Source organism: Diabrotica undecimpunctata, chromosome 5 (assembly GCF_040954645.1).
Source record: "Diabrotica undecimpunctata isolate CICGRU chromosome 5, icDiaUnde3, whole genome shotgun sequence".
In the NCBI taxonomy this organism is placed as follows: Eukaryota; Metazoa; Arthropoda; class Insecta; order Coleoptera; family Chrysomelidae; genus Diabrotica; species Diabrotica undecimpunctata.
This window is the reverse complement of record NC_092807.1, coordinates 148,196,677-148,214,448: the sequence shown is the minus strand read 5'-3', so window position 1 is coordinate 148,214,448 and position 17,772 is coordinate 148,196,677. Positions and strand designations below refer to the sequence as shown.

The 17,772-nt window shown below is 32.6% G+C and overlaps 1 protein-coding gene across 2 annotated transcripts in view; it reads right to left on the bottom strand.

Annotated features, from left to right (window-relative positions):
* Positions 1-17,772, bottom strand: part of dsx (transcription factor doublesex) — a 620,621-nt gene that overhangs the window by 112,120 nt on the left and 490,729 nt on the right. For both annotated transcript variants that reach the window (XM_072532995.1, XM_072532996.1), the window contains exon 4: positions 6,276-6,312. In XM_072532995.1, the coding sequence (XP_072389096.1) occupies positions 6,276-6,312 (37 nt within the window). The remainder of the gene's footprint in view (positions 1-6,275; positions 6,313-17,772) is intronic.

The window sequence follows — 17,772 nt, the reverse complement described above, 5'->3', positions numbered from 1 at the left end:
AATTAAATAAAATTAAATAAAATTAAATAAAATTAAATAAAATTAAATAAAACTAAATAAAATTAAATAAAATTAAATAAAATTAAATAAAACTAAATAAAATTAAATAAAATTAAATAAAATTAAATAAAATTAAATAAAATTAAATAAAATTAAATAAAATTAAATAAAATTAAATAAAATAAAATAAATAAAATAAAATAAATTAAAATAAAATAAAATTGACGAAAATAAAATAAATTAAAAATAAAATAAAAATGAATTTAAAATCCTCGCTACATGCGTAGATGATAATAATGCTATGCTTTCTCTCCTCGGTAACTCCCGGAGTGTCACATCCCGTTTTTTATTTTGTGATTCGTGACACTTTTATCCCTATTTGTAGATACATCATTTCTATTGTAGATACTAATTTGAATTATAAACTCGTCTATACTATTTGTTTTTAAAATTGCGATGATATCTTTGACACTCCACTTAAAAACGTAATAAACATTATTATGAAGATATATAAATGAATTTTGTGCAAGCATTTAAAAATATGTCTGCCGGATGATTAAGAGCACACTCCATTATGAATAATTTAATTTAATATAAAAATGTAAACGTCACAGTATAAAATCTAAAATGGATCTGCGACTTTGAATTTGAATACGCTACTGGATCGGGTTGGCCAATGGACGAGTAATGTGGTAAGAGATAAGAATTCATTGTCAATCATCATTCATTGAACCTTACATGAAGGCTTTGAGATACTAGAAAATCGGAATGTAGATAGATTAGAACAAGGCGATTAACTGTAAGACGACTCTCTTTTAGATATATGTATTTGGAAATAGTAAACACATTTTACTGATCTTTACATAGCCAAATACAACAAAAATTTTTACCGTTAGATTGTTCTGAAGAGAAGACGCTATTACAAATAATTAGATTATATGGAACGTCGAGGTTTATGTTCGTTACAGTATGTCGACAGGTAGACTTGGACAACACGCACTAGTTGTAATAGAAGTTGTCATCAACATACCGATAATAATATATTTTTCCTCGACCTAGGTGGAACTTTAAAATCAGATTCATCATCATCCAGCCTTCATTTATCACGTCCACTGCTGGACATAGGCCTCCCTTAACACGTTAACGACGGCATTAAATTTGTCAGTAACATTTATTGACGTTACCAGATTCCTGTATCTGGTAACACTGTCTACTGTTCGGACGATACCAGACCTATGGGTCTGGTAAACATATTTATAAATAAATGGTTTCTGTGACTTTGTATTTGAAATTACCTTGAATCTAACACTGCCATCTCATAGTAAACACTCTAATCCATTTCTGGCAGACATAGCACCAGATTCCGATGTCCGGTAAAGTATTTACGGTATATAAAAAATATACTGATACTTATGTGGCAATTTGAAATATTTTACTTTTAAAAAATAAATAAAATGATCAATTTTTATTTGAAGTAATATTAAAGTGTACAAAAATATATAATAATTAAAATAGTAATTAATAATTAGATATGTCTATCATTAAAACAAGTTAAGCACAAAGCCGGTTTCTTTTCGCAATTGTCACAAAAAGTGTTTACTTTGGTCACCTTCTTGTCAGGTTCCTTACTTTTCATAGTCTGTCTCAACTTCTTGTAACAATCAACACAATTTCGTCTACGTTTTCTACCAGGACCTTCTTCTCGTTGCAGACAATGTTTTCGTTTTGATAAGTTGGTTTCAGAAATACACTCATTTTGATTTGAAAGTTGTAATGCTAACTGTTCACGAAATGTTAGCATTGGTATCTTTTTTTCGATGTTTGTTTTATTATAGATAATCCAGCTGTTGATTATTGTAGCACCCAAGATTAGTTCGAAGACTACCTTACGATACCACTTAAGACCTTTTCGTAAGGAAGAATAATAAGCTCCCATTTGGTCACTGTAATCTACACCTTTTTTAGCTTTGTTGTAATCTTGGATAACTTGCGGTTTAAAAATATATTTCACTGGTTCCTCCCTTGGTTTTGATCTCTTTTTCTTGCCAGTAGTGCAGAAGTTTAGGGTATCTCAGGTTTACTGGATAACATTAATACCGATCTCTTGTCTTGCCAACGGATTACCTTTATATTGTCCTTATTTTTGATGCCAATTATTTCATTTTTCTTTAGTTTTTTTTAACTATTCCCTTTGGAATACCTTTCCGATTGCTTCTAAGAGTCCCACAATAAAAAGTTTGGAGATCTAATAGATCTTTTGCAAGAGGAATGCCCAAATAAAAGTTATCAGCATATAAAGTTCGTCGGGCATCTAACAAGCTATTCATTAAGGTCAGCACAACTTTCTGAGAATGGCTTTTGTTTATCATATTGTTTTCTTTTCCACAGTAAACCATCACTTTATATGTATATCCACTGACGGTACATAGTTTATATAATTTAACGCCATATTTATGGCGTTTGTTTTTTATATATTGCCGCATACTCAAACGACCACGCCATGGTACCATACTTTCGTCTATGACTACATTCAGTCCTGGAGTCATGATTTTCATAAATCTGTCATTAAGTAAGTCTAAAACATGTCTGATTTTGTATAATTTATCGATGCTTTCTAGTATACCGTCGTTATTTTGAAAATGTAGATACCGTAGAATTAACAAAAATCTGTCCCTAGTCATAACTGAGGGGATAAACTTATTGTTATAAAGGTCATTTTTGGACCAATATAATCGAATATTAGGGACCTTCACGAATCCCATGCAGATCACGATACTAAAGAATTTTTTAATTTCTTCTTTATTAGTCGGAACCCACTTACTGTTAGATTTTTGTTTGATACTATGTACACCAATTTCTTGTTCTGCATATCTATTGGTTTCTTGAACAATTAATTCCAAAATTTCATCTGTGACAAATAGACAAAAAATATCCAACGGGCTCATATTTTCACATTGAATATTTATTTTAGAATCTGTAGGATATTCATCAAAATCTAATTTATCTGTTTCCTGAATGTCAGTCCATACATCTTCCTCCGCATCAAATTATAAGATTCATTTTTCTTCTTACCAATTTCTTTTTCCGATCCATAATTATCAGTTTCTAGATCACTGGATACTTCTTCGTTCAAATATATGGATTCGTCCCCATCAGAATTGTCGCTATCTTCACTAGGAAGTTATTCAGAATCTTCATCAGACAAGTTTTTAAATGGATCACTATCAGATTCACTTTCAGGTTGTATCCAAGCATTTTGGTGCTTGTTTAGCACCATTTTAACCATTTTTTCGCCTCTAGACGACATTTTTATGGATTTTAATAAAAAAACAACAGTTTTGTACAATGTTTACTATAACACTAATAACCAGATACGGAGTTCTGGTAAATCCCATAGCGTAAACAATTTCTTTGTGGGACGTTACCAGGTGCTGGCATCTGGTAACTTAAAACAGAACTAAAATATAAAGCACATCATGACGATTCCGTAGGTACCTATAATATAATATTTAGTTCATAATTAGCCATTTTATCGTTGTCGGCGCTAGCGCAAGATCTCCAAATTTCAGTGCCGGTTGAACGTAAAGTTTATACCAGACCCATGTATCTGGTAGCGGCGTGAACGTGTTTAAACTCCTCCATTCTTTAGGATTTTGTGCTCTTTGATACCAATTTTTAGTGATACGCCTGATCGTCAGCCCAACGTGTAGGTGGTCTTCCTCTACTACGTAAGGTCCATTTCACGAGTATTTTTTGTTTCTACTGTTTTGTTGCTACGTAAGGTACCTTACATTTGAAATTCAATTTCCGTTAACATAATTTTTTTTTGGTATTTTTCACGCGCAATACCGATGGTTTTGTTATTAAAATATTATGGTATAAATTTCTTAAAATTTTTTATCGAGAATGAGTTTCGAACGAAAAAGGTAACGGTTTAAAGATTATCATCCTATTGTTTATAACTTGGTCACATCTGCCGGTCAATTTTGATTGGTTGTATCTCCACTACGGCTTGCCGATTTTTTTAGCGCCGTTTTCTGAATTTAATTTAAGCTAATGATTACCGAGATAACCTACTTGTTTATAAGCCTAAAAATTATTTATAATTTTAAAACATTCTTAAGGTCGTCCAAGTAATCCGATTTCAATTCTTAAAGCTTTTAAAATTAATTCAAGATCTTAAACAAATTCAATTTGTTTTTAAATTAGATTGCAAAATTATTATCTATTAAATCTGCTTCTTCGCGTGCCATATCAGAATTATCCGACGTTGGCGATTACCATTGCGAAGGCTTCTCGATCTTCTGCAATATGTTCCTCAACCAAGAAACCCGTTTCCTTCCTACACCTCTACGGCCCTCTATTTTGCCTTTAAGGATCAGTTGTAATATTTTGTATCGACTTCCCCTTACTATATATCCCAGATAAGACATTTAATATGTTTAATAGTCTTTAGCAGCTCTCTATCTTTGTTGACGCTCCTTAGTACTTCTTCCTTAGTTTTCCTTGCTGTCCAAGGTATCTTCAGCATTCGTCTATGAACCCACATTTCCAATGCTTCAAATTTGTTCATGATCGATACTTTGAGCGTCCACACTTCTGCACTATATACAAGTACGGACCAAACATAGCACTTAACCATTCTTTGTCTTAGTTCTAAACTGAGATGATTAATTCAAAGAAATGACTTCATTTTTATAAAAGTAGTTTTAGTCATTGCTGTTCTACGTTTTATTTCTATGTCTGGATGTAGTTGGTACGTTATCACAGTTCTCAAATATGTCATTTTGTGAACTTTTTTAACTTGGACTCCATTTAATTGAAGCTTTGCATCGGGATGTGGGTCACGACTAAACACTAGAAATTTGGTTTTGTTTGAGTTTATTTTAATGTCAATTTCCTCTCCTAGTTCGTGAATACGATCAAGCAGAATTTGGAGACCTTGAATATCATCTGACAGAATTACTGTATCGTCTGCATATCTAATCACATTAAGTAGTTTCCCGTTGATTTTTATTCCGTATGGTTGTCTCTTAAGTGCCTTTTTAAATAGCCGGTCCGAGTAACATTTAACAATGTTGGCGACAAAATGCAACCTTATCTGACTCCTCGTTGTATGGAGATTTCATCGGTGTAGTTATCTTCAATTTTTACGATAGCAGTTTGACTCTAGTACAAATTTTTAATGACACGAATATCCTTTTCATCTATTTCCGATATTTTTAAGTATTTGCATTAATTTTACATGCTGTACTTTATTGAATGCCTTTTCGAAATCCACGCAACATGCAAATACACTTTTTTTTTAGGTGGTCACGGTATTTTTGTAATAGGATATTAAGCGCAAAAAGTGCCTCCCTGGTTCCCATAGCATTTCTAAAAGGAAATTGGGTATCTTCGAGATCTTCTTCGCATTTGCGTCTAATTCTGTTGTGATGTATTATTAGGAAAATTTTAAGAGTGTGGTTCATTAGGCTAATTAATCGATATTCTGAGCATTTTCTCGCATTGTGTTTTTTAGGTATTGCGACAAAGATGGATTTGAGCCAATCTGTGTGAATCAATCCGGTGATATATATTTAATTATAGTCTTACTACTACTTTTAAATAACTACTTTATTAAAGCCATGTTAATGAAATTTAGTGGGCTATTTTATTATGTTATAAATGTTTTCCAGACAAATTATGAAGGTCTTAAGTGCAATGCATCTGGTTGAAAAACGTTGAATAATAAGCCTCATTTCCCCCTCTTTTTTGTGTTTATTGCTATTTTGCAGCAAGAATAATAAATTAAAACATTTTTAACCAGCCATATACTTATTGCATTACGACTTTGCTCCAAAATGAATGGTTTTAAAATTATAAGCAAGGAAAGTAGAAAAAAATCGATATGTTTAGTAATTTTTAAATATTTAAATTTCTTTATTAATAAATGTTGCCGACCTATTTAAGAGAAAAGAGAAGTCAATTATATCTCACATCCAAATTTAGTCATTTTTTCACAGATCTCCGCTTTTCTTATAATAACCCCGTTGATGTGATTGTTGTTTTTAAATAAATAACATATTATTGGCAATAATACTTTTATCTTTTGGATCTTAGATAAAACTATCGAAATATATTGAATTATATATAAAATCACATACGCAGATTATAGCATAAACTGCAAAAATTAAATATAACTCTAATATCTGGAATAATGCTAAATTTAGAAGTGAGTATGATTATATCTACGGATATAGAAATCTACAATATCAACGTAAAATGAATCTCACCTTGCTGCCGCTAATAGGGATGGTATTTCTCGAAAAGCTGAAAAATAAATTGAATTTTAAAAAATTATCAATGTTGCGTGAATCTACAATATGGGGAAAAAGTGCGATCTAATGTAAGCACATTGTATTATTAAAAAATGTGACTATTAAAAAACAGTGAAGGACGTTTTGATCATGAACTACTAGATAAGTTCTTTGGGACGCATCTTTCTGGCCATAGGTATTATATATATAATAATACTGAAGATTATAATTTTATATTCTATCTATCTATATAAAGGTGCATTAACATTATGCAGATCGACAAGGAGCGGCAAGGCCAGTAAAAGTCGCGTGGCACTACCGATTCATAGGTGCACATTCACGTTGTGCATCGATTCTTGGAGAATATCTTTCAATTTCTTTAAAGATGTTTGACGACAACGACGTAATTCTTGCTTCACTGGCAAAAACTATGATTTTAAACAACGTTTTTGTGTAATAGTCCAGTCGTTAGAAATTTGTCAATAATATAATTGTCGATAATGTCAGTTTTGGGACCCGAAAAAAAAAAGCAAAAAAGTCCACCACTCCTACTTATGCGGCTTCCCCAAAACGTCCCCTTGTAGGTGGATGCAAACACGGAAAACATCGATTTACCAAAATCTGTATGCGGTAAAGAATTGTTTCAAATAATGTTCCTAAGATAATTTTGAATAAAAATCTTTATTAGTGCTTTTCATGTAAAATGAACCGTTCTCTCAGAAATAACGGTTGAAGCGATCGTTACAGCGAAGCGACAAAATACAGTTTGTATCAACTCGACGGTAAAAATTCGATATCTTTTGATTAGATTGTCCTGTCAACAAATATCACAATGTGTTTTAAAGGTAAGTAGTGCAGCTTTCTAAACATTATTTGTATTTTGTTGCAGATGAAGTCAGTAACTTCGATGACGTTTTTATATTTTTTGTTCTAATTTTTATATTAGATACTTCTCTAAATGTAATTAGCAGTCTATATATTAAGCCTGGATTATATGGTATAGGGTGGCAAACCGTTCGTTGGTTTTTTGTTGAGACCTCTATTGGATCGGTTGTTTTGACGTTTGAGACATTAAAAATATGTCTGTTCAGAATGTTCCGTGTGTTTTGTGAGACCAGATGTTCTATACTCAGGATATGACAAGGTTATAACTCTACTTTTCATTATAATACTAAGTTGGTCTTTATCGTAGATGGGTGTGCTAAAAAGAAATTAATAAATCTGTTCACGTGATAATTTTATCTTTTCGGCGGCCCAACTAATGTTTATAGTTTACTGTATTGTATAGTATTTACTGTAATCGGCTTAGTTAAAAAAAATCAAAATCTGAATACATAAGTATTCTTTAATCTCGAAGAATTTCTATGTTAATGAATCTGAGGATTGAAGTACAAATTTTTAGCAGTGTACTTTTATAACCTTCACAACGTTGTGAACTCAGTCCGTGACAATGAAACAAAAGTAGCAATTATTTAATTCTCCGTGACAAAAAAAGGTATCCATATACAAAAGCACTCAACCCACGGCTTCCAACCAAACTTACAAATAAACCAATATGAGAATAAAGTGTGAAAATTTTTTGTAAAACACAACCGAGAGATATAATGCTGTAAAATGCTGAAACAACTGCACAGAATCGTTAAACTATAATTTATGGCAGCATAAATGCAAAGGTTATAATACTTTTAGTATGTGCATATGCGTGCTTTTGCCTTATTGACGTATTACGCGATACCCGCCATTAAGAATCGACTAGCTGAAGTCGTATTTTGTTCAACGGTTTATTACGGTCATTACCGATGAAGGTAATTTCATAAATTTTGTTTGCATTTTGGACAAATTTAATTCTACTCGGTAATAATCCGTCTAGAACGATTGTTAAGAAAGCTTTTGCGCGAACATAGCTACTCGTGGCTTACAAAAAAATTATTTAGACATGAGTTTTGTTAGACCATTTGGTAAAAGATAAAACCACAAGTAACACCCAATGAAAATAGATTTCATTAGTTATTGTATTTATTAAGTATTTTATTATTTTTATAACCGTTCAAAATCTTCAAGTTTCTTTTATGATGGTGAATAAAACTTTAGGCTTGTCCAGACTTTTAAGGACCTAGGCCTAAGGTTTAGGCCTATTCCAAGCATTGTTGTCATTCGGATTTTATCTATACCTAGTAAGCCACAAAGGAACTTCAGTAAAACACTTATTATGTATGTTTTATGCCTCAAATACACGATACACATAGTTGCAGTTAGTTATTAGAAAAAAAATTTGTAATTGCCCTTTGGTAGATTAGTAGATAAATTTGGCAATAGTGTCAAAACCTTCAAAACACTAGTTGTCAGATTGCAACATATGTTCAGCAGATTTTAATTTTAAGGAAATGTACTTATCCTTTTCTATCACTTTCTACCTTTAGTATTTATAGTGATTATATATTATTTTTATCGTTATTTTACCACTTTATGTTTTCCATGTTTAATTAAATGAATTAATATTATACCGCATGCTATTTCGCGATTTACTATGAGGACATGGCAACACTGCTAAATACAAAATTTCCTTCATTTTCCAAAATTAAATCGACGGTCATTCTAAAAATGACGTCAAATGACGTTCTGCGTGAATGTGTACAAATTGTTGCAGTTTTTTTTTTAAGAACTGATAAGAATTGTTAATAATATAAACAAAAGTCATAAAGAACAATGTTTTTGGGAGAGGCAATGGAGTCTAACAAGAAATAGATTGGGAGCATCAGAAACATTGCACAAGGGGCTTAGAATATAAAGAAAACTATATAATATAAACCATTTAACAATGTTCGAAGAAAAATTCAACGAGCTGCTGTCAAAAGTGCAGAGATGCAATTAGCAATATTGTCAAAATTAAAGCTGCAAGTTGCTTTAAGATATTTAGTAACTGCTTACAAAAAGGATGGAAAGCGACTTCTACGGTATACAAAAACAAATGTGGAGATTCATAAGAAACCAACGGAAAGAAATGGCAGAATTGAAGGAATACAATAACATACCAGCAAACGAATGGGAAAGATACCTGGCAGAACTGTTTAAAGGAAAGGAAAATATTAGTCAACACAAAAACGTACCTGAATTAAGACATGAAATAGAAATCAGTTTTCAGGAAGTAGAAATAGCCATAAATTTACACAAAAATTGAAAGTCTCCAGAACCAGACGGAATAATCAACGAGCTCCTAAAACACGGAGGAGAAAGTATAACCCTAGAGATGACAAAACTTATAAAACTGCGTAGACGCCGTATTTGTACTGAGACAAATCACAGAAAAGGCCATCGAGTAAAATAAACCAGCATATCTATGTTTTATAGACCTGACAAAGGCTTCCGATCGCATCCAAGTCGAACACGTCTTACACCTACTGTACAAAAGAAACATACCAATCAATATTATACAAACCATCGAAAACAGCTACTTCCATAATCAAATACAAGCAAAGATAAATAAAAAACTAACACAGTGTATACCAGTATAAAGCGGAGTGAGACAGGGTGACTCGCTAAGCCCACTTCTCTTAAATATAATAATGGACGAAATAAAACAAGCAGTACATAAATGACATGGCTACAGAATGGGGAACAAAGGAATTCAAATATTATGTTATGCAGACGACGCTGCAATAATCGCCGAGATAGAAGACGACCTCCAAAGATTAACACACATCTTCAATACAAAAGCCAAGAAATACAATATGATAATATTAGCAGAAAAAACCAATTGTATGACAACATCTAAATACCCACTACGATGTAAAATCGAAATTGATAGGAAAATAATAAAGCAGGAAGCAAGGTTTAGATATCTTGGAATAGATATAACTAGTTACGAAGATGTTGAAGAAAAAGTACTACAACAAAGCTTAAAAGCAAGTAAAGCGGCGGAATCTCTTAATGACACAATCTGGAAGACAAGACACAAAAACAAGAATCTATAAAGCAGCAATTAGACCTATATTAACATACACGGCGGAGACCTGACACATCTAAAACGACGACTACTAGAAACAACAGAGATAAAAATACTGCGACGAATATCAGGGAAAAGGCTGTTGGATAGAAAGAAAACCGAAAACATAAGAAGAGCTAAATAGATGGGTAACAAAACGGAAACAGGAGTGGAACGAACGTAGAATGGCAGAGGATAGTATAGTACGAATAGCACGAGATAAGTCACAAAATGGACGAAGAAATATTGGCAGACCAAGAAAAAGAGGGTGCGATAATTTAAACAATTTAGGAGGCTAATATTGAAGAAGAAACAGGCTTTAAAGCCTACATACAAGAAGGAAGAAGAAGAAAAAGAAGTTACAGCTTATTTATTTGCAGCACTTGCATCCGTATACCGATTACCTAAAAATACAATTCCAAATAAGTCAGAAGTATGTATAGCAATATACAATGTGATATAAAGACAAAGTATACAATTTTTTGAACCAAAGTAAGTGATGAAAGAGTCTATTTCAAGTCTATGAGAACTTCTACAGCTCTAGTAACTATATCAGATGAGCGAATTCTCCCTACACTGTATGCAGTGTAAATAATTTCAAATGAGATAAGATGAATATTCTTTCTCTATGTGTTTGAAATTGCTGGAGATTAATATTGATAGTCAGAAGCTGAAAACACAGAAATAACAGAAACGCATGTGATCCCCAACAGCTTTCAGAGTCAACCAATGTTGATTGCCTAGTTCACACATTTCAAGACAAGCTTCAACTTAAAAAAAATTGTGGTGATTCATCACTTGAACGATAAAAGTTTGACTGGGTCAAACTTTTCTTGGTCAACCAAAAAGTTGATCAATTGTGTTAAAAGACAGGTTCTCGCTAGAGTTTTCATTCAACTTTTGTTGATCAACTAAAATTGACCCGTGATAAGTTTACTTAAAACAAAATTGATTGCAAATCCAAACAACAATTACTATTATTGAAAATTAGCAAAAACGATTTAAAAAGGGTCAAAAATCCATGCTTTTTGGATAATTTTTTTAGGTATGTAGGAGCCACATACAACTTTCAAAATTAAAACAAAAAAACTTCTTCTTCATCTTCACGTGACTAGGATTACTCCTGTTTGTCTGCCTCTTATTTTGTTTCAGTCGTTGTTAAGTATACATTATCTTTTCACCTTTTTGGCGGCCTTTCAACGGGTCTTCTGCTATACGGCTTGTTGTTTTTACAAATGTTCGCTAATCTATCTGGTCCCATTCGGTTTATATGTTCGTTCCAGTTTTTTTTTTTCTTGTTTTTATCTACCTGTTAATATTTTGAATTTTGAATTGTTCGCGTATACTTCTGTTGGTTTGTCTGTCTCTTAATGATATGCCCGCTATTGATCTTAATACTTTCATTTCAAAACTGTTGATTTGTTGTTTCGTCTTTCTTGTATCTACGCGGCTCTTTACTGATCACTATACATTTAGTTTTTTCTACTGATATTCTCATATTAAGTTTGTTTGCTGTGATATTGAAGGTGTGGAGCTGCCTTGGTAGGTTATCTTCATTATCAGCAATTAGTACTGCATCATCGGCATAGCAGAGTATCGTGATTTTATGTGCTCCCATGTGGTATCCGTGTCGTTTTCTTACTTCGTGAATTATTTGATTCATCACCATATTGAATAACAATGGGCTGAGCGAGTCTCCTTGGCGGATTCCTTCTTTTAGTTCTATGCATTCTCTTTCCCCTGTTGGCATTATAACTCTGGTCTTGTTGTTCTTGTTAACTTCATTAATTGTCCTTATTATCTGATGGTCTATTTGTTCAGCTTGTAATAAATTTAAGATGTCATTTCGCTTCACCCTGTCAAAAGCACTTTTTAAATCTACAAAGCACATGTATGCTGGTTTTCCATATTCAATAGAATTCTCTATTATTTGTCTGATAATAAAAATTGCGTCTATTGTGCTGCGGTTCGTCCGAAAGCCTTGTTGTTCATCTGTCATGTTCGCTTTTTCCTCGATTTTATCTTTTATGACTGCCGTTAACAATTTTAATGTACTATTGATCAGACTAAGGCCTCTATAATTTTCAGGATTTCTCGAGTCTCCCTTTTTAAGTATATATCGGTAGCAGGAGACTTTCCTTCCATTCCGCTGGTACTACTCCGGTATTTATTATATCGACGAATAATTTTAGGAGCCATTTGCGTAGTGTTATTCCTCCATATTTTAGCAGTTCATTGTTTATCTCAAAAAATCTTTAAGATATAAAAAAACCACTATATAAAACTTCAGCACAATCGATTGGGTAGTCTTTGCAAAATAATTTTGCAATCTAAATTTAAAAAAAAGTTGTTAATTTTCCTACTTAGGCAGAGCCAAGACAAATAATTTTAAACTTAAAAGTTTTTTCGCATATAAAAGGTCATTCAAGCTTTCAAGTAAATTAGAACCATAGAACCATTTGAAATCAGTGAAATAGGAGAGCCTAGGTATTTTTTAAACAACTGTACAATTTTTATGCTAATAAACAAATGCAAGAACTTTTTCAATTTTCAAGTAACATTTTTTTTCTAACCTTATGTCAAAAGTTTAGCAAAAGACGCGTATTTTAAGAGAAAAAACATTAAGATTGGTCAAGTAGTACCGAAGTTATGATCGAAAATGACAACCAGTAGTCGATTCGGGATCTATTAAATCAATCTTTTATTGAATTTAATAATAATAAGTGAATAAACTTAAAATAATTGATAAAAAATACTATAGTTAACATTGATATTGTAATCTTAAGAAACAAAAAAAAACGGAAAAATGACGTAATTTTGCAATTGAGTATTCATTTATAAGTAAAATTATGGAAACTAAATAATTAAAGTCTATTAAAAGTATAATATTCGAATGTTTCTACTCACAAGGCCCCAGTTTAAAAAAAATGATCACAACTGGTCCAGTAAAAGCTGAGATAATTGAACTTGAACTAATTATCGCTTTGAACTCTTGATTTAATTTTTAAGACGGGTGGAATAAATTGCTATCTTCACCCCTGCCTCTCGTAGATTTTTCTGTAGTTTTAAAGTTTTAAATCAACATTTTAACCAAGTTTCACAAAAATCTTTATTCGATTATAACTTTGGAATTAATTGACCAATCTCAATGTTTTTTTTAACTACGCTACTTTTGGTGAAATTTCGGCGTAAGTTTAGAAAAAAAAATGTTAATTGAAAATTTAATTTAATAAATTATTGTATTTTTTTTATAAGCTTAAAAATTGTACAGTTCTAAAAAAAATCCCTATGTTTTCCTACTCAAATGATGTTAACGATTCGACTTTTATTTGACAGCTTAAATACGGTTTTATACGTAAAAAACCTTCATGTATTTCAAACTTTTTTTGTTGGCTCTGCAAAAGTTTGAAAATTAATAACTGTTTTTCAAGAATTTATTTTTTTTATATGTTAAGGATTTTACATGTGAGAGAATTTTAAAAGTTCTATGTGGCTCTTAAATACCTGAAAAAATTATTGAGAAGACATTTGTTTTTGATCCTTAAACTGTTTTTGCTAATTTGCAATAATTATTATTTTTTTAATTATTAATTAATTTTGTCTTATATAGAATGTTTAATTGTAAAACTTTTTTGTCGTTACAAATTTTTTTTTTAAATGTATAGCTGCCGAGTTTTTTTTCACAAATTGTTTAAAAAAAATGTAGCCCACCTTTTAAAGTTTAGGCATAGTTAAATTACCATTTATAATAACATTTCAAAGCGATTAAAGCAAAATACTAGAATTATATAGGATTCACCCAAGTGAGGGTGTTTTAGAACAGATACTGACTGGACTATATGTAAATATTGCCACAGCGAGAAAAACGAGTGTTATTCATAATTATAGTTTTTTGAGATCATTATTCCACTCCCAGTGGAAGACAGACCACTAATAACCCAAGTGCAGCATCTGTCGCACAGAAAAAGCCGACCATGCTAATAGAAAATGTTCTTAATGGTTTGGCGAGTTAATTCAATACCTGGTAAGCGCTCATTAGGATTCAAATGGTTTCACGATTACTGGTCCAAGTTTGTAAACTTTTGCCACCACTGTGGTGTTGTTAGGTGCAAAACAAAGTGACATGTTGACCAAAACACTTTTTTTGTTGGACCATCTCACCTCAACACTATGAGAGAGATGGTTTTTCTTACTTATTTTTTTTTGTGAATTATAAGTTTTATTTTTTAATGCATTTTAAGATAGCATGAAATTTAAATACGTGGGCCATCTATCCTCGTATTATCCTATTAGCTTGCTATCTCCATTGTCTGCAATGCTATGCCATATGAAAGGCTATATGTAGGGATCTTCCCAACACGACATTTTCTTTTTAGGGCCAAATTAGCCAACACAAACTTGGTCGAAGAAATAAGCAAATCTAGTCAGCCTTACGGTCAGCCTTAGTCACACACGGTATACGACAGAAAACAAAATAGACCCCAGCTCATTCGAATGGATTGTGACGATTCCACATTACAAAACAAGAATGGTGAACTCGACTTAGCCGAAAACGTTTCGTGTAAACAGGAAATACGTATATATACGAATGAATAACTTTTTATATAAACTAATGGAAAAAACTTTATTATTGCTTTTACTATTGTTGACTTTTTCGGAGTGTATAATTATGCAGCAAAATAAAGTTTACAGAAAAGAGAATAAATCGTTGGAGATCGTTATTTACAAATTCAACTTTCTACAAGATATATGTTTCCAGAGAATTTCTACTGACTGCACTATTTCCTTACACTCAACTCTTTTCATTTTAGTTACGGAAAATGTTTTGAAACAGGCCAGCACTTCGTCGGTGACATTGACGGTCATAAAATTCCTAACCCTGGAAAGTATTGACTACATTGCGTATGCCGAGGCTTCAGTATTCATGAAGCTACAGTTTCATTGCTGGATATTATTCCAAACATACAATAGACTTAAATGCATTTATGTGAAATCGATACGTGATGAAATCATTATAGATAAGAGCTTTATTCCGTAGGTATCACGTGACCTTTATTAGATCCAGTTGCAATCTTACTGTGGAGCTATAAATTTTATGCGCTTTGACTCAGCACGGTTGCTTGCTTTTTAAATTAGGAGTCGTAAAAATAACCACAATTTCAAAGACGGGTGAAAGATTACCTCTACTCTTCCTGAAACCATGAAATGATAATGAAATTGCTTTCGGTATTGTGTTCCAGTCAAAGTATATAGTTTACTAAAGAAAAATATGAGTTTGTAGTCAAGATTTTATCTAGGAATAAGTTTATAACACATTTCCTTTTAAAAACCTCTTATAATAAATAACTAACAATACGGTAAAATTTATTACTCTTTTACTCTTCTTAATAAAATTATTTAACGATAAAATCTATCCTATGCAGTTTTTAGACTTAAGATCAATATATTGGGAATAAGCGACACAAGATGGCTTCACTCTAGCGAACTAAATACAACCAATGGTCGACTTTTCTACTCTAGTAGTAGCGACAGCCAACATCGGTATGGAGTAGCAATTAATGTCAGTAAAAAAATTGCAAAATCAGTTGTAGGCTTTATACCAATATCGGAAAGAATTAAACACATGGGAAATTAAACATTATTCAGATTTATGCGCCTACCGCCGATAAAACAGAGGAAGAAATTGAAAAATTTTACGATGACCTTCAAAAATCCCTACAAAATACAACATCTAGAGATATACCAGTAATCATGGGTGATTTTGAAGTTGAAGAAGGAAGATGTGAGTCTACTCTAGGACTATATGGACTCGGTGTTCGAAATGAGAGAGGAGAACGCCTTATAGAATTCTGCCTAGAACATAATCTTGCGGCAATGAATACTTTCTTCAAACTGCCTAAACGACGCCTTTACACTTGGAAATCGCCAGCTAACAAGGTCGATAAAATCGTTAGAAACCAAATTGACTATATTTTAATAAACTACAGATACCGAAACGCAATACAATCGGTGAAAGCGTACCCAGGTGCAGACGTGGCGACTGACCACAATCATCTTGTAGCAAAATTCCAACTTCACTTAAAAAAGATACATAAAAGCTACAAAAGTGATAAACTCAACATACAAAAATTAGAATCAGAAGACGTCAAAGAAAAACTGAAACAAGAAATTAGAAGCAAACCTAGAATCCACACCGGAATCAATTGATGGTGATGTAGAAGAACAGTGGCAATTCTTTAAAAATGCAATTATCGAACCAAGTCGCAGAAAACTCACAACAACCAGATGCAAGAAAGGGGATTAGAGGACAGAAGAAATCTTGGAAATGATGAAAGACAGAAGAAGGCGGAATGGAGTCATGGACGTTGAAAAAGATTGATACCAAAAAATTAGAGGCATTTGACCTGTGGATGTATCGCAGAATCCTGAGAATATCATGGAACGAGAGAGTCACAAATGTCGAGGTCTTGAGAAGAATAAATAAAGAAAAGGAAGTCATATTTACGATCAAAAAACGAAAACTGCAATACTTGGGACACATTACAAGAGGCGAAAGATATGAACTGCTTCGAATAATTATGCAAGGGAAAATAGCAGGAAAAAGGTCCATAGGAAGAAGACGAAACTCCTGGCTAAAGAATCTACGGGAATGGTATAGCTGTAGCAGCAACGAATTGTTTCGGTCAGCAGTTTCGAAAATACGTATAGCCCTGATGATCGCCAACCTTCGGAACGAAGATGGCACTTGAAGAAGAAGAAGTTAGAGTTCTAGAGTAAAAAAAAAGTTACTTCCGGTTTTACTTCCGTTTTTTATTTAAGGGGGGCGGAGTCTAACAATCATATTGTTTCCGTTTCCTAATGTAAATCTTCCTGAAAATCCTAAAAAACTACTGTATTGATTTTCAATTTTAAAAAATTGGCGTCGATACAGTTTATTTTTAGAATTTTTGGAACATTTACACCAGGCGACGGAAACGATGGATCGTTAGACTCCGCCCCTCTTAAATATCAGCAAAACTTACATCAAAACTCAATGTCGAGTTGGTCCGCTAGTTAATACCAAGAGCGAAAGAGAGAAACCAGCGAGGTCTAGATTGAATATAGACATTTTTTTTCCTTTATGATGACCTCAATTGTTACATAGACGTCATCGTATGTGCAGAACGCAAGATCACAAACGAAAACCTACGAAAAAGAACCAGAGTTACATATGTTATGGAAAGACCTTGCGGTTTGAAATGGAGATGGGCTGGCCAGGTGGCAAGGATAAAGACTGGAAGATGGACACGCAAGTGTGACCGAATGGAGACCAAGAACAGATAGACAAAACAGAAAGACCACCTATATGATGTCAAGATAATCTACGAAAGATGATGAAACATTTGGATCCACACTGCACAAGACCGTACACTCTGGATACAAACAGGGGAGGCCCATTCTGTCAATTATTTTAACATTTCCTGCTCGCTTATTTGGTATCGAATACTTTCC